The sequence below is a fragment of the Bos grunniens genome, chromosome 9, assembly GCF_055505025.1.
Source record: "Bos grunniens cultivar Pamir isolate PY7600 chromosome 9, Bosgru_T2T1.0, whole genome shotgun sequence".
In the NCBI taxonomy this organism is placed as follows: domain Eukaryota; kingdom Metazoa; phylum Chordata; class Mammalia; order Artiodactyla; family Bovidae; genus Bos; species Bos grunniens.
In genome coordinates this window covers 53,588,842-53,610,145 of record NC_141173.1, presented here as the reverse complement: position 1 = coordinate 53,610,145, position 21,304 = coordinate 53,588,842, and the positions used below count along the sequence as shown (strand labels likewise).

General features: G+C 39.5%; 1 protein-coding gene and 1 long non-coding RNA gene across 38 annotated transcripts in view; one reads left to right on the top strand and one right to left on the bottom strand.

Moving 5' to 3' along the window:
* The window catches only part of KLHL32 (kelch like family member 32), a 216,073-nt gene extending 195,081 nt beyond the window's left edge, over positions 1-20,992 (top strand). For 16 of the 35 annotated variants that reach the window (XM_086317654.1, XM_086317642.1, XM_086317637.1 and 13 more), the window contains 4 exons: positions 2,665-2,723; positions 7,954-8,146; positions 9,798-9,892; positions 14,689-15,482. In XM_086317654.1, the coding sequence (XP_086173780.1) occupies positions 2,665-2,723; positions 7,954-8,146; positions 9,798-9,892; positions 14,689-14,859 (518 nt within the window). In that variant the 3' untranslated portion in view covers positions 14,860-15,482. The other 19 variants (XM_086317660.1, XM_086317643.1, XM_086317639.1 and 16 more) reach the window with 6 other exon arrangements.
* On the bottom strand, positions 9,756-18,715 carry LOC147365967 (uncharacterized). 3 transcript variants are annotated; one of them, XR_015133087.1, is made up of 3 exons: positions 17,345-17,606; positions 14,531-14,605; positions 9,756-9,958 (listed from the first exon to the last, which is right to left on the bottom strand). It is a non-coding gene; the product is annotated as an uncharacterized LOC147365967 (long non-coding RNA). The 3 variants fall into 3 exon arrangements; XR_015133088.1 differs by lacking the exons at positions 14,531-14,605; positions 17,345-17,606 and adding an exon at positions 18,559-18,715; XR_015133089.1 differs by lacking the exon at positions 14,531-14,605 and having other exon boundaries at positions 17,345-17,666.
* Positions 20,993-21,304: the final 312 nt, after the last annotated feature.

Below are 21,304 nucleotides of genomic sequence, written 5' to 3'. Positions count from 1 at the left end.
TTCTTACCACCAACTAGTAACCCAATATCTCATTTCTAAACATTGTCATAAGAGTGAGAATTTGTATGTAAGGGTAAGGAATCTAATTACTGGGTGCAGATTAAGGGGGAAAAGTTGTATTATAAATGCATCTGAGGAAGACAGTAAATAGTAATTCTGAAAAGCAGGAAGATAAGTGGTGTGCCCTGGTTGGGAGAGAGGGTACAGTAGCTGCATTCTAATCCATTGGTTGTACATTTAATCTATAATGGGCAGAGTCTCATACGTATTGTAGTGTAAATATCTTCAAATGGTGTCATAAACAGATAGTTTACTGCAGTAGATATTAATTCTGTCTCATATTTCTAAAACAAGTAGAGAGACTGTCAGCATTTTGAAATAATGTGGGGGGAGTTCACCTTCTGTTCCCTCTCATTTGGAGAAATGATTATAGGCAAGCTGGACATTAATCTGGAGGTTATGGGCCAGATCAAAAGCACTTGGCAATCATTTTAACCCTGAAGACTTGTGAGGTCTCAATAGATTTGATTACTTTTCTGTAGTTACGCTGAGATAGAATTATTGGACATTCACGTTTTAATCAGATAAAGGAAGGTTGAGGGGGAAGCAAACATCCCTCTGTATTTGACATACATTTTGACTCTACATAGGTATTTCAGCCTCAGCTTTCTTAAGTGTATTATCTTTTTCTTTGATTTCATCTTTAAAAATGAGACATTCAATGAGAAATCCAGAGAAGACTATTTGAGGGCAGGAAGCTCATTTCTCTCTGTTCTTTGTGGATTTCTTCTGCAGACAAACCACTTTCCGTGATCTTGAAAGTGGTTGCAAGCTTCAGAGAGAACTTATAAAAAAAACCTTCCAGTTAATAGTAGCTATGGTCAGTTACATGAAAGATACACTGTCTTTACAGGGATTGAGACAGTAATGGTTGGCCTGGACTGGTTTCCTCTCCTTTATATGTCCATTAGTATTGATTGATTATTCCACTTTCGTTAAGCTGATGCACTAATTCTCTAGTGTTTGGTTGATTTGACTTCTGGCCATGGAGTTGATAGTTGTGACCTATCCAAAATATTTGAACTACCAAAGCAAAAATATTACTGGAGAAAGTTAAACAGACAAGGAAGACTTGATTCAAGACTATTGCACTAGGGGAGAGAGATTAGAATGCAGTCTGAAGTCAACTCCTCTGAAAAACAATAGGGTTTTTAAGCATTGGCGTGAACTAGAAGAAATATACCGAAGTACTTTTGGAGGAAGGTTGATCCGTGTGATGTGTGGAGCACATTCAGTTACCCTGACTCTGTAAATGTTTTTCTCTGTGGCTTGGTCATTTGTGTTTCCTGATTTGCATCCATCAGAATTAGGCTCCCAGCCTCCATAGAAACTGATAGATGGGAACATTATTTTCCTTGATGATAACATCTCAATGGGATGCGTCCCAGGTCTTCAAGGAAGATGCTCCTGGGTTGTAAAACTTGCAGGAAGCTTCATAAATGATTTATGCCATTCCTCTTACTTCATCTCATCAAGTGGGTTATATCATCCCCATCATCATCATCAGAAGTACAGTACAGTAAGGTATTTTGAGAGAGTCCACATTTACATAACTTTCACTAGAGTATATAATTGTTCAAATTCATTATTAGTTATTGTTGTTAATCTCTTACTGTGCCTCATTTGTAAATTAAACTTTATCACAGGTGTATGTATATAGGAAAAACAAAGCATATACAGCATTTGGTACCATCTTACACTTTCAGGCATCCATTGCAGGTCTTGGAATGTATCCCTCAGAGATAAGGGGGGATTATTATTGAGTTAAATTCATATTAAGTTTAAAGTAAAGGATTTCTTTTTTCTGCTTAATGTGACTACTGGAAAAATTAAAACTGCATATGTGACTCTTGCTTATGGTGCTTATTCTATTGGACAGCACTGGCTCTAGATCTCTTTTGATGAATAATATGTTTTTTTAGATACAGTTCTTCCCAAGAGACATCAGGGTATCACTGTGTCGGGACCTCCCTGGCAGTCCAATGGTTAAGACTCTGCCTTCCAGTGCGTGGGGTATGAGTTTGATCCCTGGTTGGGGAGCTAAAATCCTGCATGCCTCTGGGCCGGAAAGCCAAAAAGTGTAAAACAGAAGCAATATTGAAACAGATTCAATAAAGACTTTAAAAATGATCCACATCAAAAAGTCTTAAAAAAAAAAAAAAGATATTACTGTTCACTGTGTTAGCACACCTAAGACTACAGCCATAAAATGACCAAGTTAGCCAAGGACAAGAATTTTCCATATAATTATGTCCCTGGCATAAATATTGTAGAGATTTGTGTTAAGTGTGCTCCACTTGCTCCCACTCCCTCACCATATTTTGTGCCTCATTTTGGCCATGCAGAGCCGCTTGCCAGAAGTGGGGGCCTCGTGGTAATCTCAGCGTACTTGTTGCTTGCTCTAAACTGGATTGCTTCTGAAATGTTTCTTGAAAATGAAACTGCTTCAACAGTAAGCTTCTTAACTATGTCATGGGTTCACCGTGAGGGTGTACAAACAGATCCTCAGCAGTAGCTAATTTTCCTTTAATTGTATCTCATTCTTATGTTGGACTATCCCATTTCTTATTCATGAAAGCGCTAACATGTGCTAATCCATTACAGGTGGAGTAACTAACACGGCACAATATCAGAACAGACTAATGGTATATGAACCTAACCAGGTAAGACTCTTCTAAGAAAAGCTCATTACCTTAATTAAAATGAATTTTTAAAGAGTCCTCCAGTAATTAGGAGTTGGAATGCCAAGTCTATACACACACATGCATCTTAAACTTACATAGAGAAAAGGAAGCATCTGGATAAACTGCTTTTGGGTTGCTTTTTTTTTCCCCTTTACAAAACATGAAATTTCAGCTCTTTTTGTTTTATGCTCTACTCAATGCTTAACTCTTTCAGAGTTTTGCATAATGTAGGAAAAAGGGAAAATACGTTGAGTTCAGTTCAGTTCAGTCGCTCAGTCATGTCTGACTCTTTGCGACCCCATGAATCGCAGCACGCCAGGCCTCCCTGTCCATCACCAACTCCCGGAGTTCACTCAGATTCAAGTCCATCAAGTCAGTGATGCCATCCAGCCATCTCATCCTCTGGCGTCCCCTTCTCCTCCTGCTCCCAATCCATCCCAGCATCAGAGTCTTTTCCAATGAGTCAACTCTTCGCATGACGTGGCCAAAGTACTGGAGTTTCAGCTTTAGCATCATTCCTTCCAAAGAAATACCAGGGCTGATCTCCTTCAGATGTTCAGATCAAGATCCTTCAGATGTTGATGAGTTAAATGCCCTTCTTTCTGTTTATCTCAAGTGGCTGTTCGTCTTTGAGATATCCTAAGAAAGGATTTGCATTGTCCTGTTGCTGCAGCCTTTGAGAAGGCTTGTCATTCTAGGAGGGAAGCATGCTTATGGTTTTGTTATTCTCAAATAAATAGTAACTTTTATTTAACCCCATGTAGCCAGCATATCTCAGGTTCTATAGTGAAGAATAAGTCTGAAGGAGAAGTATCTGAAGGGGTGGAGTATGTTTTTCATCTAAGAACTGGCCTGGACTGGGCACATTGGGATGGTGCCTGTCCCGTCTGCCCACTTCTCATGCACATTTCATGACTTTTCTTTCCCCACAAAAGAACTATTTTTATTTTCTTTTCCTTCTACCAAAGTATCTGTTAACTGTGGCACATGTTTGCTGAACTTTGCCATTTCTGTGATTTTGGTAATGTAAGTATTTTTCCTGGTTATGACAATATTCCAAAATGATTTGGAGGTCAGATCTTCATCAGCTGAAGATAATGGAACATGGAACTGGGTCGGGATTAGCCATCAAATATATGTTCAGAGTGCCCTCAGTCTATTTTGTACCTTTTAATTTTTACAATTCCTTGATTCCGAGTGTAACAAAAGTATTTCTGTCTTTGCAAGTGTGTTTCCTGATGTCATTGTAAGCTGTCGATTTTGGATACCATGTGTTCCTGGGCTGGGTGTCTCAAGAGGGATCATTAATTACAGTTGCTTGAGTTTGGTGCACACGTGGTTAAAGAGGAAGAAGGTGTTAACATTTCTCAAACGAGTTCTGTTTCGTGTTTGTACACACATGCTCTTGTTTAAAATTCTGCTGGCATATTGTTTACGGTGGGTACTGGCAAACATCACATCTGCTTGCATCTTGCTCAGAATCTCAATAACTCTATCATTCAGCCCTGGTGCTTATTTCTCTTCTAGGCCTTTGTGGAGAGTCCGTAATGCCTGCCATCTGCCACAGAGCACATCGCTACCTGCCAACAGGCAGGCCGGGGTGACCTCTGCTTCCTCAGCACTGATTAGTATTCACACGCTAGCTTATTAGGAATGACCCCACCAGGCCTCTCTGTTTCTTTGCCTTTGCAGCGGTTGGCGGCTCACCTGGCAGGCACGGCAGTGAAGGAAGCTAAAGATATAATCAGGGGATGCAGGCAGGCTTTGCAAACCAGATGGCATCCATAGTCCTGTGGCAGGGGACTGGACTGCTGGTGCAACACTGAGCCCTCATACTGTGATGCGTTGCCTCATAGAAAGCACCTACAGAAAGCACCATCGTGTCTTGAGTTAAATCCACTCGTGTGTAATGTATTAAAGGCATTTCTTAGAATATCTAAAAGAAAGGTTTAACTTATTAAAGATACAGTTAATTGGAAGGAGAGTCTTATTATGACAGGTTTAAAACTGGGGGACCAAATGAATGCAAGCCTTAAACAATTGGACAAACCACTTTCTTTTTTCTTGTGAGTGTATCTTTAAAAGAGAAATTAGAAATGAGCCAGTCAGTATGCCATTAGTGAATGGACCGATATTTATACAAACTTTTTTTTTTTCATTTCCGCCTTTACACCTCTGTGAACTGGTGAAATTGTATGTATTCAAAGCATCATGATTTTTCTGGTCGAAACCCAAATTTTTCTTGGCAGAAAGAAATTATCTGTGTTCTTCCTGTATGTTTAGTGTTTATATAAAAATAAAATGGTTAGGCTTATTGACCTGTCCATTACTTGAGATTTAAATTAAAGTCATATTTGATTTTCACCTATTTTTATATTTTAAATAACCTTATTTGAGAGGAGTTGAGAATACCTTTCTTAATCCTGAGAGTGATACAGAACCAAACATTAGAGGTTTCACCATTTCCTAAAGTTATCACAGAAAATTTGGTCTTCTGTAACATAAGACCAAATAACAATATGCCTGGAAATAACTCTTCCCAATTTGGTGAAGATGTGAGTGTAAATATATTAAAGGCTGTGAGGGATTTGTTGCTGAATCAAAATTTTGCTCTTCCATTGACCTCAGGAGGTTCATCCTGGAAAGAACAGCAAAGCTGCCCTCACATTAGCTTACGTAGGGTTCCCTGTGAGCCACTGATTTCATCACAGTAAGTTTCCTAGTTCAGTTCAGTCACTCAGTCATGTCCGACTTTTTGGGACCCCATGGACTACAGCATGCTAAACCTCCCTGTCCATCACCAACTCCTGGGGTTTACTCAAACACATGTCCATTGAGTCAGTGATGCCATCCAACCATCTCATCCTCTGTCATCCCCTTCTCCTTCCGCCTTCAATCTTTCCCAGCATCAGGGTCTTTTCAAAAGAGTCAGTCCTTCATATCAGGTGGCCAAAGTATTAGCGTTTCAGCTTCAACATCAGTCCTTCCATTGAGTATTCAGAACTGATTTCCTTTAGAATGGACAGTTGGATCTCCTTGCAGTCCAGGGGACTCCCAAGAGTCTTTTCCAACACCACAGTTCAAGAGCATCAATTCTTCAGCGCTCAGCTTTCTTTATAGTCCAACTCTCACATCCATACATGACTACTGGAAAAACCATAGCCTTGACTAGATGGACCTTTGTTGGCAAAGTGATGTCTCTGTTTTTTAATATGCTGTCTAGGTTGATCATAACTTTTCTTCCAAGGAGCAAGCATCTTTTATATTCATGGCTTCAGTCACCATCTGCAGTGATTTTGGAGCCTCCCAAAATAAACTCTGTCACTGTTTCTACTGTTTCCCCATCTATTTACCATGAAGTGATGGGACCAGATGCCATGATCTTTGTTTTCTGAATGTTGAGTTTTAAGCCAACTTTTTCACTCTCTTCTCTTTTATCAAGAGGCTTTTTGGTTCTTCTTCCCTTTCTGCCATAAGGGTGGTGTCATCTGCATATCTGAGGTTATTGATATTTCTCCTGGCAATCTTGATTCCAGCTTCTGCTTCATCCAGCCCAGTGTTTCTCATGATGCACTACTCTGCATTTAAGTTAAATAAGCAAGGTGACAATATACAGCCTTGATGTACTCCTTTTCCTATTTGGAACCAGTTTATTGTTCTACGGAGAAGGCAATGGCACCCCACTCCAGTACTCTTGCCTGGAAAATCCCACGGATGGAGGAGCCTGGTAGGCTGTAGTCCATGGGGTCGCTAAGAGTCGGACACGACTGAGCGACTTCCCTTTCACTTTTCACTTTCATGCATTGGAGAAAGAAATGGCAACCCACTCCAGTGTTCTTGCCTGGAGAATCCCAGGGATGGGGGAGCCTGGTGGGCTTCCATCTATGGGGTCGCACAGAGTCGGACACGACTGAAGTGACTTAGCAGTAGCAGTAGCAGTTGTTGTTCTTTGTCCAGTTCTAACTGTTGCTTCCTGACCTGCATACAGATTTCTCAAGAGGCAGGGTCAGGTGGTCTGGTATTCCCATCTCTTTCAGAATTTTCCACAGTTTGTGGTGATTCACACCGTCAAAGGCTTTGGTGTAGTGAATAAAGCAGAAATAGATGTTTTTCTGAAACTCTCTTGCTTTTTCGATAATCCAACAGATGTTGGCAATTTGATCTCTGGTTACCCTGCCTTTTCTAAACCCAGCTTGAACATTTGGAAGTTCATGGTTCACGTACTGTTGAAGCCTGGCTTGGGGAATTTTGAGCATTACTTTACTAGCGTGTGAGATGAGTGCAATTGTGCGGTAGTTTGAACATTCTTTGGCATTGCCTTTCTTTGGGATTGAATTAAAACTGATCTTTTCCAGTCCTATGGCCACTGCTGAGTTTTCCAAATTTGCCGGCATATTGAGTGCAGCACTTTAACAGCATCATCTTTTAGGATTTGAAATAGCTCAACTGGAATTCCATCCCCCACCACTAGCTTTGTTCGTAGTGATGCTTCCTAAAGCCCACTTGACTTCACATTTCAGTGCTGACTGTGGCTTATTAGATCATGAACTCCTTATTGCCAAATTCAGACTTAAATAGAAGAAAGTAGGGAAAACCACTAGACCATTCACGTATGACCTAAATCAAGTTTCCTAAAGTGCACATTATCAGACATGTGTGCCAGGCACTGTTCTAAATACTTTAGGTGCATTAGCTCATTTAATCTTCACAACAGGCTTGTCAGTTGGGTACTGTGATCTCCGTTTTACAGAGGAGGAAACAGGCACAGACAGGTTAAATAAATTGCCAAGCTCACACACAAATTATAAACTCGGTATCCTGGATTCAGAGCCTGTTTTGTTATCATTACAGCACTGTACACAAACACCTATGCGTGTGCACTCCTGAGTCATTTGTAGGAGAAAGTTCTCTCAACTGGGAGTTAACTATCATGAAAACTTCTAAATTCTCATATGCTCCTCTTACAAATGCAAAATGCCCTATAAAATGCAACCCAAACAGGAGGAAATGCCTTATGTAAGTTGCAAAACAGAGTTAGAACATGTGGGATCTTCTCCACTTGTTCTCAGGTAAGACACCCATTCCTTTCAAACTAAGTAAACAATATTTAAGTAGAATGTGGTCCACCAACAACTATTAATGAGGCACTGCTGTTTTCTGCCGTGGACATCTCCAGTTAACAGTTCACCTGCATTTCTTTTCTTTTCAGAATAAGTGGATAAGCCGTAGCCCTATGCTGCAGAGGCGGGTCTACCATTCCATGGCTGCTGTTCAAAGGAAGCTTTATGTTCTTGGAGGCAATGACCTGGATTACAATAATGACCGGATCCTCGTGCGGCATATAGATTCCTACAACATAGACACTGACCAGTGGACACGCTGCAATTTTAACCTGTTGACTGGCAAGTACCTTTGATTAAGTAAATCAGGAGAAAGAAGAGATTCAGGAAGTTGACAGACTTGTTTTCATAGACATCTTGAGGGCAGCTCTAAATATTAACTGCATGGAGTAGAACAACTTGGTTTTATTACAAAAGGTGAACATTGTTTATCTCTGACTCAGCCCATTGGCTGAGCACCCAGTTTCTTGGGGCCTGTGCTTACCTTTGTGTGCGTTTTCACTTTGTCGAGAGAGGCTTATCAAGTCCGTTACTGTCAATCAGTATTCATGTAGGAACACTGGTGTAAGTAGGGAGGGATCAGGTGCTGAAAGAGTTAATGACTCTATAGGAGCAATTTTTCTCTTCTCACTTTTAGTCTTGTTAGTTCAGGAGAATGGTCTTCACTGTTTATCACTGTCCGATATTGGGTTTTGCCTGTATTTTCCTAAAGAGAAAACGCTGGAGATGTTCTGTGCGTAGGGGTTTAGCAGCACTTCTGACCACACAGACCTATCCAGCCATCACCACGATCAGCACTAGGTAGGGACCATGCTCATCCCAAAGCGAAAGAAAAGAAAGCAGCCAACAGCCTGCCCCTGACGTTTCTTTAGGAAGCTGAAAACTTTCTCCCTTCTTGGCTTGCATTATTAAGGTCCCTTCCCTTCCCGTTATTAAAATCACAGACTCAAAAGGGTGGGCAGGACTATGGCCTGAAGGCATTTTAATACCCTGAGTGGGCACTGTCACTCACAGCCACTGCCAAGGAGGCCACACTGGGGGCATAACCAATGTGAGGGGTTTAGATGCTTTATACTGCGCTCCTGTTTTTCTGAAAAATGATCTGAGGCCCACCTACAAACACTTAACTTTAAGTTCCTGTAGTGGTACCTTAGCCCCTTGGTCCCTCGATCTGTGATTCTGTCTGCTATAGGATCCAGCTTATTTATTACCTGAGTCAATTCTGTGTCAGCCCATCAATAAGAAGAGACTGTCTCACTCTCTGATGGCCTCCAGGGAAGAATATGTGGTAGTGAGTTATTCTTTTTTTTTTTTAATGGAGGAGGAACCTTTCATCATTTTGGCGTGTCTATATCTAGGGACTACCCAGGCTGGTCCCACCTCAGGAACTTTAATATAGTCTTAAAACTGTTGTGTATGTAAAGAAAAAGGAAGGTAGTAACTATCAGTCTTTTTCTGTCATTTGTCTTCATTTGGGGCACGCTAGGGGCATGGCTCGGTTTTATTCGCTTCTTGGGGTTGCAGCTGTTAGAGATGTAAGCCCTTGCCTTAAAAGTATTTGTATTCAGTAGAACAAGAGGTGTTTTGCACTCCTAAAATATACTTTATTTCCATTAGTATTAATTAATGGCCTACAACATGGTATGAAACTCTTCTATATGGCTTATTATTGCTGTCTTTAATGCTGTATTTACTAATTTGACTGGCTATTAAGTGTTATAACCTGGTTCTGACCCAACACAGATTCATTCTCTGAGAGTGGTTAATTCTTTCCTCTGAGACCTGGGAGGCAGGGATTAGTTGCGGCAAAAATCCTGTGGAGTATACACATGTGCCACAGGGGAAAACTATCCCTCAGTGGCAAAAGGGTTAATTAAGACATGCAAGGAAATAGATTTATTTTTCCTCTTTTATTCAATTCTCTTTACTTTAGGCCAAAATGAATCTGGAGTTGCTGTCCATAATGAGAGAATATACTTAGTTGGTGGATATTCGATTTGGACAAATGAGCCTCTGGCTTGTATCCAGGTGAGTGGTTGAAGTCCTCTTTTGAAGTTCATTCAAGTGGTTCAGTGAGGTTATTTTTTTGTAGTGCTGAATTGAAGAAAGAGAATATTTACATGTAGAAAGAAGATTGAGCTCCTTTGTGCAGCTAGTTCAGCCACTAAACTTCATTCTACATCCTAGAAATGATATCTAATGATTGAGTCCTGTTGAAAATAAAGATGGGAATGAGCTTTAACAGTAATATAATATATACGGGGTGTGGGGGAAGTGGCATGCCTTTCCCTTTTTTATAAACCAAAACCTGTTGAAATCTTGGTAACAGTACTTCCACATCTGCAAAACTTATTTTCTGTATATTCCAATTCATTCATTTAACAAATGCCCCCTATAATGGTGTTCTTTCCTAGCATTAGTGAGTAGTCGTGTTTTGTGACTGGTCTGAGGGGGGAACCTCTGCTCCCAGAGTATCCTTGGCACATCAACATGTGAGCAGCCTAGACTGGGCAAGCTGCTAGCTGGGCTGTTCAGAACAGCAATGGCTGTTGTTGATATATATAGTCAAGGTGGTATTATTTATGATTTTTTTTTTTTTAACAATTCTTACCAGAGCTGTTTTTCTACTTTGCGTTCTCTGATAACATATTGACATGTATTAGCCCTGACCTTTCCCTGATCCCCAGAAAAATATATCATTATAACTATTCATAATATCTAACCTCATCTTTGTGGGAAGATTTTAAATAGATGCTTCAATGTCTTTAATAGTTGCAGGACTATTTGAGCTTTTAATTTCTTCTTCACATCTCATAAGGTATGTATCTTTTTTTCAAGAAACTTTCCCATGTTTTCTAAGTTTTCAAAAATGTTAGTATATAGATACTGAGTTCGCTATATTCTACTTTACATTCGTAATATTGCTTTTTTTTTTTTTCTTTCCTTCCATTCTTGATCTGTCTTGCCCAAGATTTGTCTGGGGATTTTTTTTTTTTTTTTACTTTTTTTAAATTTTATTTTATTTTTAAACTTTACATAATTGTATTAGTTTTGCCAAATATCAAAATGAATCTGCCACAGGTATTTTCTACTGTTGATATAGATAAGTAGTTTTAAGTTAGCAAAGGTAGCATAGAAATGAATATTTAACAGGCTTGTCCTGATGGATGTAGTTTATGATCTAACAGAGGGAATGTAATGTGTTAGTTTAATGTATACGACATGATTTTATATACCTATACATTGCTAAGTAATCCACAGTAAATTGAACATCCATTACCTCACATAGTTGCACATTTGTACTTTTTTCTTAGGAGAACTTTTAAGATTTAGTTCCTTAGCAAGTCAAATATGCAATATATTATAGTCAACATTCAGGACATTGTATCCCTGAACTTATTCTTATCACTTTTTTGAGGTATCTTTTGACTAACTCACCTATTTCTGTCACTCCCCACTGCTTGCCTCTTGCAACCACCAATATGTCTTTGCTTTCTATGAGTTCAATTTTTTTTTTTATTCCACATGTAAGTGAGGTCATAGAGTTTTGTCTTTTTCTGACACATTTTTTTTGGGGATTGGCCAGAAAGTTTGCTTGGGTTTTTCCATAAGATGGTACAGAAAAACCTGTCCATATATGTTGTTGCAAAAGGACTTCGTATTTTAATGTCTCCTTCTATATATATGTGTGTGTGTGTGTGTAGATAGATAATTATCTATCTCACATCTTCTTTATCCATTCGTCCATAAGTGGACACTGAGGTTATTTCCATGTCCTGGCTATTATATACAGTGCTACAGTGAACAGGGTACAGATGTCTCTTCATGATACTGATTTTGTTTTCTTTGCATAAATACCCAGAAGTGGAGTTACTAAATCATAAGGTATTTTTAACTTTTTGCAGCAACTTCATACTTTTTTCCAATAGTAGCTGCATCATTACTAGAAAGCATTATAAAGCTAGTGGATGAAGGTGATGGAATTCCAGCCAAGCTATTTAAATCCTAGAAGATGATGCTGGTAAAGTGCTACCCTTAATGTCAGCAAATTTGTCAGTTTTCATTCCAATTCCAAAGAAGGGCAGTCCCAAAAATGTTTAATCTCCCAGACAGTTGTGCTCATTTCATGTTAGTACGGTTATGTTCAAAATCCTTCAAGCTAGGCTTCAGCAGTATGTGAACTGAGAATTTCCAGATGGACAAGCTGGGTTTAGAAAAGGCAGAGGAACCAGAAATCAAATTGCCAACATTCGCTGGATCATAGAGAAAGCAAGGGAATTCCAGAAAGACATCTGTTTCACCTACTATGCTAGAGATTTAGAGTGTGTGGATCACACAAACTGTGGAAAATTCAAGAGATGGGAATACCAGACCACCTTCCCTGTCTTCTGAGAAACCTGTGTGCAGGCCAAGAAGCAACAGTTAGAACTGGACATGCCACAAAGGACTGGTTCCAAAGTGGGAAAGGAATATATCAGGGCTATATATTGTCACCCTGCTTAGTTAACTTATATGCAGAGTATATCATGAGAAATGCCAGGCTGGATGAATCACAAGCTGGAATCAAGATTGGTGGGAGAAGTATCAACAACCTCATATATGCATATGATACCACTCTAATGGCAGAAAGTGAAGAGGAACTAAAGGGCCTCTTGATGAAGGTGAAAGAGGAGAGTAAAAAAGCTGGCTTGAAACTCAACATTAAAAAAACAAAGATCATGGCATCTGGTCCCATCACTTCATGGGGAATAGATGGGTAAACAACGGCAACAGTGACAGACTTTATTTTCTTGGGCTCTGAAATCACTGCTGATGGAAACTGCAGCCATGAAATTAAAAGACATTTGTTTCTTGGAAGAAAAACTGACAAACCTAGACAGCATATCAAAAAGCAGAGACATCACTTTGCCAATAGTGATCCCCCTAGTCAAAGGCATGGTTTTTCTAGTAGTCACGTACAGATTTAAGAGTTGTACCATAAAGAAGGCTGAGCACCAGAGAATTGATGCTTTCAAACTGTGGTGCCAGAGAAGACTCTGAGAGTCCCTTGGACAGCAAGGAGATCAAAGCAGTCAATCCTAAAGGAAATCAACCCTGAATATTCATTGGAAGGACTGATGCTGAAGGTCCAATACTTTGGCCACCTGATATGAAGAACCGACTCATTGGAAAAGACCCTGATGCTGGGAAAGACTGAAGGCAAAAGGAGAAGGAGGTGGTAGGAGATGGTTAGATAGAATCACCGACTAAATGGACATGAGTTTGAACAAACTCTGGGAGATTGTGAAGGACTGGGAAGCCTTCTGTGCTGAAGTCCATGGGGCTGCAAAGAGTCAGATACCACTTAGCACCTGAACAACAACAGAGCTACACCAATTTACATGCTTTCCCTACCGAAGGTGCACAGGGTCACTAATCATGGACACTAATTAACTCATTACATCTGGTTTCCCAAACAAACCTGTTTTCAAAAAGATGAAGGAGTACATGTGTGTATCTTAAGCCACTGAGGATATTCTAGAGTAGCCTCAGGATTAAGGTGATTCTGAAAGAGGCAGTTCATACATTTTAATCAAATAAATTTTAATCAAAGCTTGTGTTAATGGAATAAATTTCATCTCTGAGATTGGACAATAAAAGATCCTAATGTATCTGTTTTTTTTAAAAAATAAGCATTATGGGTAGTTTTGCATTCCCATAGTCACTTTGAAGTACCACATCAATCAATCATTTGCAAAAGCTGTGTTTATTTCCTTGGCTGGCATGTTAGTCCCACAAAGCACAGATAAGCCGGATAAAGGCTTTTAAGAGCCTTTATTATTTGTAGATAATAAGTTCATATAAGCATATGAGTTGTCATTTAAAGAGAGGCTTGGAATGTTAAGTCTTCACGGATAACAGACTCATCACATATCTTCGATTTTAGCTACTGACAGCTGATTATAGGTTACATTATCATTCATTCTAAACCATGGCTGTACAGTCTGAAGTATTTATTTTTTGGGTGACTACAGAACTATTTATTTTGGTTCATTAACAGTAAATATGTTGATGGTTGAAGAGACTGCCTACATGTTCAAGCCATTTCCTTCCTACTTTCTGGAAGAATATCCAGCAGAGAAGATAATGAGAGACTGAAATAGTATTTATGAGAAGATACTGACTAGACAGTAGAAATTCCTGAGTACATGTCATCAGGTTGAAAATCACAGGAGTCAAGACAAGAGGGTGGAGTAGAGGACACGAGCTGACCTCTTCTATGGAAATGCCAAAATCACAGCTAACTGCTGACCAACCACTGACGCATGCTGGAAGCTACCAAGATACCCTGCATCCATAAGACGGTGGGAGGGGTCAATTGTGATGAAGTTCAACCCCATACATGCCGGGTGGGCAACCCACAAACCCAAAACTAATTATATCACAGAAGTTCTCCCACAGGAGTAAAAGTTCTGAGCCCCACATCAGGCTCCCCAGCATGGGCGTCTGGCAACAGGGGGAGCCCCCAGAGAATCTGGCTTTGAAGGCCAGTGTAGTTTAGTCACAGGAATTTCACAGGACTGGGGGAAACAAATTCCATTCACGGAGGGCACTCACAGAGTCTTGTGTGTACCAGAACTCAGGAAAAAGAGTCACTGTCCTTGTATGAGACTAGGCCAGACTTACCTGCTAATATTGGAGGCTCTCCTGCATGGGGGGTGGGGGTGTGTGGCCGTGAAGTCAGAATGGTGTAAATCACTGCTGCGGAACAATAAAGGATGAAAAGAAATAAGAGTCTAAGAGACCTCTGGACAATAGTAAATGCACTAACATTTGCATTATAGGGGTCCCAGAAGAAGAGAGAGAGAGAGAACGGACCCGAGGAAATCTTTGAAGAGACAATAGCTAAAAACTTCTCTAACATGGGGAAGGAAACAGTTACCCAAGTCCAGGAAGCACAGAGTCCCAGGAAGGATAAATTCAAGGAGGAATATGCTGAGACAGTAATAAACTGACAGAAATTAAAGGCAAAGAAAAAGTGCTAAAATCAATAAGGGAAAAAAATAATGTACAAGGAAACTCCCATAAGGTTATCAACTGATTTCTCTGCAGGTAAGAAGGGAATGTGGCATGATACATTTAAACTGATGAAAGGGAAGAACCTACAACCTACTCAGCAAGGCTCTCCTGGAGATTTGACAAGAAACCAAAAGCTTTACAGATAAGCAGAAGCTAAGAGAATTCAGCACCACCAGACCAGCTTTGCAACAAATACTAAAGGAGCTTCTCCAGGTGGAAAAGAAAAGGCCGTGACTAGAAACAGAATTACGAATGGGAAAGCTCACTGGTAAAGACAGACATACAGTGAAGGTAGGAAATCATCTGCACACAAATATGGTATCAAAATCAGCAATTGTGAGGAGAGCACAAATGAAAGATATTGGAAATGCACCAAAAAAAATAATTACAGGCCAATATCACTGATGTGAACATAGATGTAAAAATCCTCAACAAAACATTAGCAACAATACATTAAAGGGCTCATACACCATGATCAAACGGGGTTTATCTCAGGGATCCAAGGATTTTTCGATATCTGCAAATCAGTCTGTGATATACCACACCCACAAATTGAAGAATAAAACCCATATGATCATCTCAATAGATGCAGGGAAAGCTGCTGATAAAATTCAACACCCATTTACAATTAAAAAACTCTCCAGAAAGTAGGCATAGAGGGAGCCTACCTAAAATAATTAAAGGCCATATGTGACAGACCTACAGCTAACATCATAATCAACAGTGAAAAGCTGAAAGCATTTCCTCTAAGATTAGGAAAAAGACAAGGATGTTTACTCATACCACTTTATTAAACATAGATGTGGAAGTTATAGCCATGGTAATCCAAAGAGAAATAAAGGGAATCCAAATTGGCAAAGAGGGAGTGAAACTGTCACTGTTTGCAGATGACATGATACTATATATAGAAAATCCTAGAGATGCTACCAGAAAACTACCAAAGCTTGCTAATGAATTTGGTAAAATTGCAAGATACAAAATGCAAGGAAATCTGTTGCATTTCTATACACTAACAATGAAAGACCAGAAAGAGAAATTAAAATAATCCCACTGCATCAAAAAGAATAAGATACTTAGGAATAAATCTAAGGAAGCTAAAGACCAGGACTCTGAAAACTGTTAGATGCTGATAAATTAAAGATGATACAAACAGAAGATATACAGTATCTTTGAATTGGAAGAAATCAATATAGTTATTAATAAAATGACCAATAATACCCAAGACAATCTACAGATTGAATGCCTTCCCTATCTAATTACCAACAACATTTTTCACAGAACTGGAACAAAATTTTTTGAAAAATTTATATGGAAGCACAAAAGCCAAATAGCCAAATCAATCTTGAGAAAGAAAAGCAGAGTTGGAGGAAAGAGGTTCCCTGACCTTCGGACAGTACTACAAAGCTATAGTCATCAAACAGTATGGTACTGGCAGGAAAACAGAAATATAAGTCAACAGAACAGGATAGAAAGCCTGGTCAATTATACACCAACGGTCAATTAATCTACAAGAAAGGAAGCAAGACTATATATACAATGGAGAAAACAGTTTCTTCAATAAATAGTGGTAGGAAAAATTAAATTACAGTTTTTAACACAATACACAAAAATAAACTCAAAATGGATTAAAGACGTAAATATAAGACCCAATACTGTACAACTCCTACAGGAAAACATAGGCAGGCCACTCTTTGATATAAATTGCAGCAGTATCTTTTTTGATCTGTCTCCTAGAATAATGGAAATAAAAACAAAAATAAACAGATGGGACTTAAAAGCTTTTGCACAGCAAAGGAAACTATAAAAAAAATCAGCAAAAGACGGCCCACAGAATGGGAAAAAATATTTGCAAATGGTGCATCTGACAAGGGATTTCCAGAATTTACAGACATCTCATGTGGCTCAATATCAGAAAAATCCAAACAAAAAATGAAAAGACCTAAATCTGTGTCATCTGTCATAGATGGTCACAGATGACCAAGAAGCACATGAGAAGACACTCAACATCATTAAAATTAGAGAAATGCAAATCAAAACTACAGTATCACCTCACACCAGTCAGAATGGCCATCATCAAAAAGTCTACAAACAGTAAATGCTGGAGAGTGTGGAGGAAAGGAAACCCTGCTACACTGTTGGGAATGTAAATTGGTACAACCACAATGGAGAACAGTATGGAGGCTCCTTAAAAAGCTAAAAATAGAGCTACCACATGATCCAGCAATCCAACTCCTGGGCATGTATCTGGAGAAAACCATGTTTCAAAGGATATGTGCACCCTAATTTTCATTGCAACACTGTTACAATAGCCAAGACATGAAATCAACCTAAAATGTCTATCAACAGAGGAATGGATAAAGAAGATGTGGTACATATATACAGTGGAATATTACTCGGCCATTAAAAAGAATGAAATAATACCATTTGTAACGACATGGATGGACCTGGAGATTATTGTGCTAAGTGAAGTTGCTGCTGCTGCTAAGTCGCTTCAGTCGTGTCCGACTCTGTGTGACCTCATAGACGGCAGCCCACCAGGCTCCCCCGTCCCTGGGATTCTCCTGGCAAGAACACTGGAGTGGGTTGCCATTTCCTTCTCCAATGCACGAAAGTGAAAAGTGTAAGTAAAGTCGCTCAGTCGTGTCCGACCCTCAGCGACCCCATGGACCGCAGCCTTCCAGGCTCCTCCGGCCATGGGATTTTCCAGGCAGGAGTACTGGAGTGGGGTGCCATTGCCTTCTCCCTAAGTGAAGTTAGAGAAAGTCAATTATCATATGATACCATTCATATGCAAAATCTAAAAAAAGATGATACAAATGAACTTATTTACAAAACAGAAACAGACTCACAGATTTAGAGAACAAATTTATGATAACCATGGGGGGAGAGTTGAGGGGGAGGGATAGGCTGGGAGTTTGAGATTGACATGTACTATGTGTAAAACAGATAACCAACATGGAGCTACTATAAATCACAGGGTACATGGCTCAATACTCTGTAACAACCTAAATGGGAAAAGAATTTCAAAAAGGATAGATATATGTATAACTGAATCACTTTGTCATATACCGAAAACAATCAACATTGTTAACCAACTATACTCCAATGTAAAATAAAAATTAAAAACAAAACAAAAAAAATTTTTAAAGCTCCTAAACATTGAATAAATTGAGATATGATCTGTGAAGGAAAAAAGTATAGGAAAGAGTGGAGAAAAGAGTATAGATGTTAAAAATATCAAAAGTTTAAGTTTTTTTAATAAGTCACAAATATGTAGAATTCTTGGATTCTAAAGGCCTGGCTGGCTAAGATTAGTGAAACACTTAAATAGTTCACAGAGTGGTCTGTTAACATCCAGAAGGACTCGTCTTTTTTTTCCCCATCTTGAAAATACCAGCCAGTAACCTATTAGACTGACCCTTCTGGACTCTCATTAAAGTTTATTTAACTGTCATTTGTAGGATTCAGCCACACAGGGATGAAGCATGTCAAATGTTGAGAAACCATACTTTTTTATCTTCTTTTCTGCTGTGTGACTTACCACAAACCATTTAACCCATTATGAGGACAACTGAAACAAAAGCTGAGATGCTCTTAAATTAATAAAGATTGGGCTTTGGACTTGTAATACTTACACATGGAAAATGTTAAGTCCTGAGGAGTCAGGTGCTCTTGTTTATTCAGTGGGTGTGTAAGCGAGCAGCTGGCACAGAGCTTGACTCTAGTCTGGTAGGAATCCTGTGGATGACAAGCATAAAGGAGCAGCTGCCTAAGTGATTGGTCTCTGCTGTCAGATCACCTCCACTGCTCTTCACTTATGATTACTTCTTTTTGGCTGGAGGATATGCTGCCAAGTTGGCACCTCCTTCTCCCCAATGCCTTCTCTCTGCCAACTTTCAAGGGACCATTTTGGAGAAAAACCACCAAACCTTCGTTCTCCCCGTCTTACAGATTAAATAAATTACATCTGCTCAGTGGCTTCCCAGGTGGCGTAGTGGTAAAGAATCTGCCTGCCAATACAGGGGATGCAAGAGACATGGGTTCAATTCCTGGATCGGGAAGATCCCCTGGAGTAGGAAATGGCAACCCACTCCAGTATTCTTGCTTGGTGAATCCCATGGACAGAGGAGCCTGGTGGGGCTACAGTCCATGGGGTTGCAGAGTTGGACCTGACTGAGCACGCACATAGGCACTTACCATACACAGTCTCTCTTGGTCCAGGAAACCAGACAAAAGTTCTCTGGATGGGTGACTTCAGCTTTTGTGTTCTAAAAATGTATTCAGTTGGGGCGGGGATGTCACAAAATGGCATGAAATCCTTATTTTTTTTGGGGTTGCAACTCTGAGCCAAAAAACTGGCTCTACCACTTACTAGCTATGTGACCTTGAGTAAGTCACATAGCTAGTCAAATTCACAGGGTGGGGGAATAATACTTGTCAAATTGATCTTGAAGTTTCTCCAGGAAAGAATATAAGAATTACCAAGAAATGCTTGAAAATGAATGAGAGAGACATGCCCTTACCCAAAGTAACTGTAAATGTGCTTTTGTAGGAAGATACATAAATCAACAAAAGAGAACAAAGAAAAATCTGTATGTAGCATATACTGGAGCGATTTAAAATTAGTAGTGACAGGGCATATTGTTCAGTAAATGGGATGGGACAGCTAAATGTCCATTTGGGGGAAAAAAGCTACAGGTGTGATCTTTTACTCTAGGCCTTACTGATGTCCGTCTTTATGGGCTTGGATCCCCAAATCTCAAGGGCCCCTTTCATCTAAAATAATGCATTATTGCATTAAAAGCTTAAGAATTATCCACTTAGGTGACAGATGTGGGTGTAAGAGTGGATGGGACCACTGAAGAGTGCCACAGGGTCTGTGGTTGGAATGCTGGGGCACGTCTGCATTTAGGATGTGGCTGGAAGAAGTGGACCAGAGTGGCTGACACCAGGACAATATGAATGACAAACTGTTTTTTTAAGGTCATAGAACCCAAGGAAGGAAAAGTTTTAAATGAAGTTAGAGGAAGGTCGTATGAAGACAGGATAAGATGATTGAGGGCTATTTTTATGGGTTCGACAAGTATGACATGGCCAGCTTGTCTTATAAAAGAATCTTCCTAGTACTAAGATTAAACCAGAAATCAGTGAGGTGACAGCAGGCACTAACTAACAAAGATTCTTTTCCATATAAGGAAAGAGATGTAACTCCAGCTTAACAAGGAAATAACTGGGGGAAAATCTCCAGAAGCAACTGATTTTCTTGAACCTGTTACGAAGCTATAATATTCTCTGTGCCAGACCCTGCGTGAGATGATCTCACCAGTTTTCAGAGCAAAGCTGCAAAGTCAATGTTGTTTTCATATTGCAGATGAGGATTTGTAAGCCAGCATACAAACAACGCTTACTAGTTTGGGCAAGTTACTTAACCAATCTAAGGCCGTTTTATTAAAGGACGATAATGCTGCCTGCATCTCAACACTTGTTCTGAAGGCTAAATAATTATAAACAAACATCTATGTACATACACATAAATGTGTAGAATAGTATTTTACAGGAACTAAATACATATTTCTGGTACAACACTGTGAGAAAAATAGCAATATGTAAGATATAGTCATGTCAGCATAACTGAAATTAACTGCAGGTTCTCTTTCATGTGTACACAGCTTTATTTTGAACAACCACCTTTTACATACAGATTTTTCCCTTCCTTTGTAGGTACTGGATGTAAGTAGAGAAGGCAAAGAAGAAGTATTCTACGGGCCTAGACTCCCTTTTGCTTCCAATGGAATAGCAGCATGCTTCCTCCCCGCTCCGTATTTCACATGCCCTAACCTTCAGACTCTTCAAGTGCCTCATCACAGGATTGGCACTGTCTGAAAAGCCAGTGCTTTCTTAATAACTGTCATGAACAGGAGGAAAAAAAGCCTGACTTTTGGATACTGGGCATGAAAATACTCAGTGCTCAATGCTTCCTTGTTCTGTTTTCTAGATCTTATTATATTCAGATAAACATAAGCAAAAAATGAAGTTTTCTAAAATACACATTATTGAAAATGCCTGTCACTCTTCTCCGTGTGTGTCAATATATAGTATGTATGACTTTTACTGTGGTGTTAGCTTAGGGCCGACTGAGTGGTCTATGGGTCTTTAAAGCATTCTTTATACACCTTGTCTAATCAGTGCTGTCCAGGACACTACACTCTTAGTGAGGCAGTTTATTTCACAAGTACTGCCGTCAGTGATCTTCAAAAAAATTGTCAGTACTTAATATCTTTACTAAACCCTGGGTTTGTAATTTTTCTGTTAAAAATCCAACATTATACAACACTGCTGTATAAGCAGAGTACTCACCATTATGACATCATAAATTTTTAA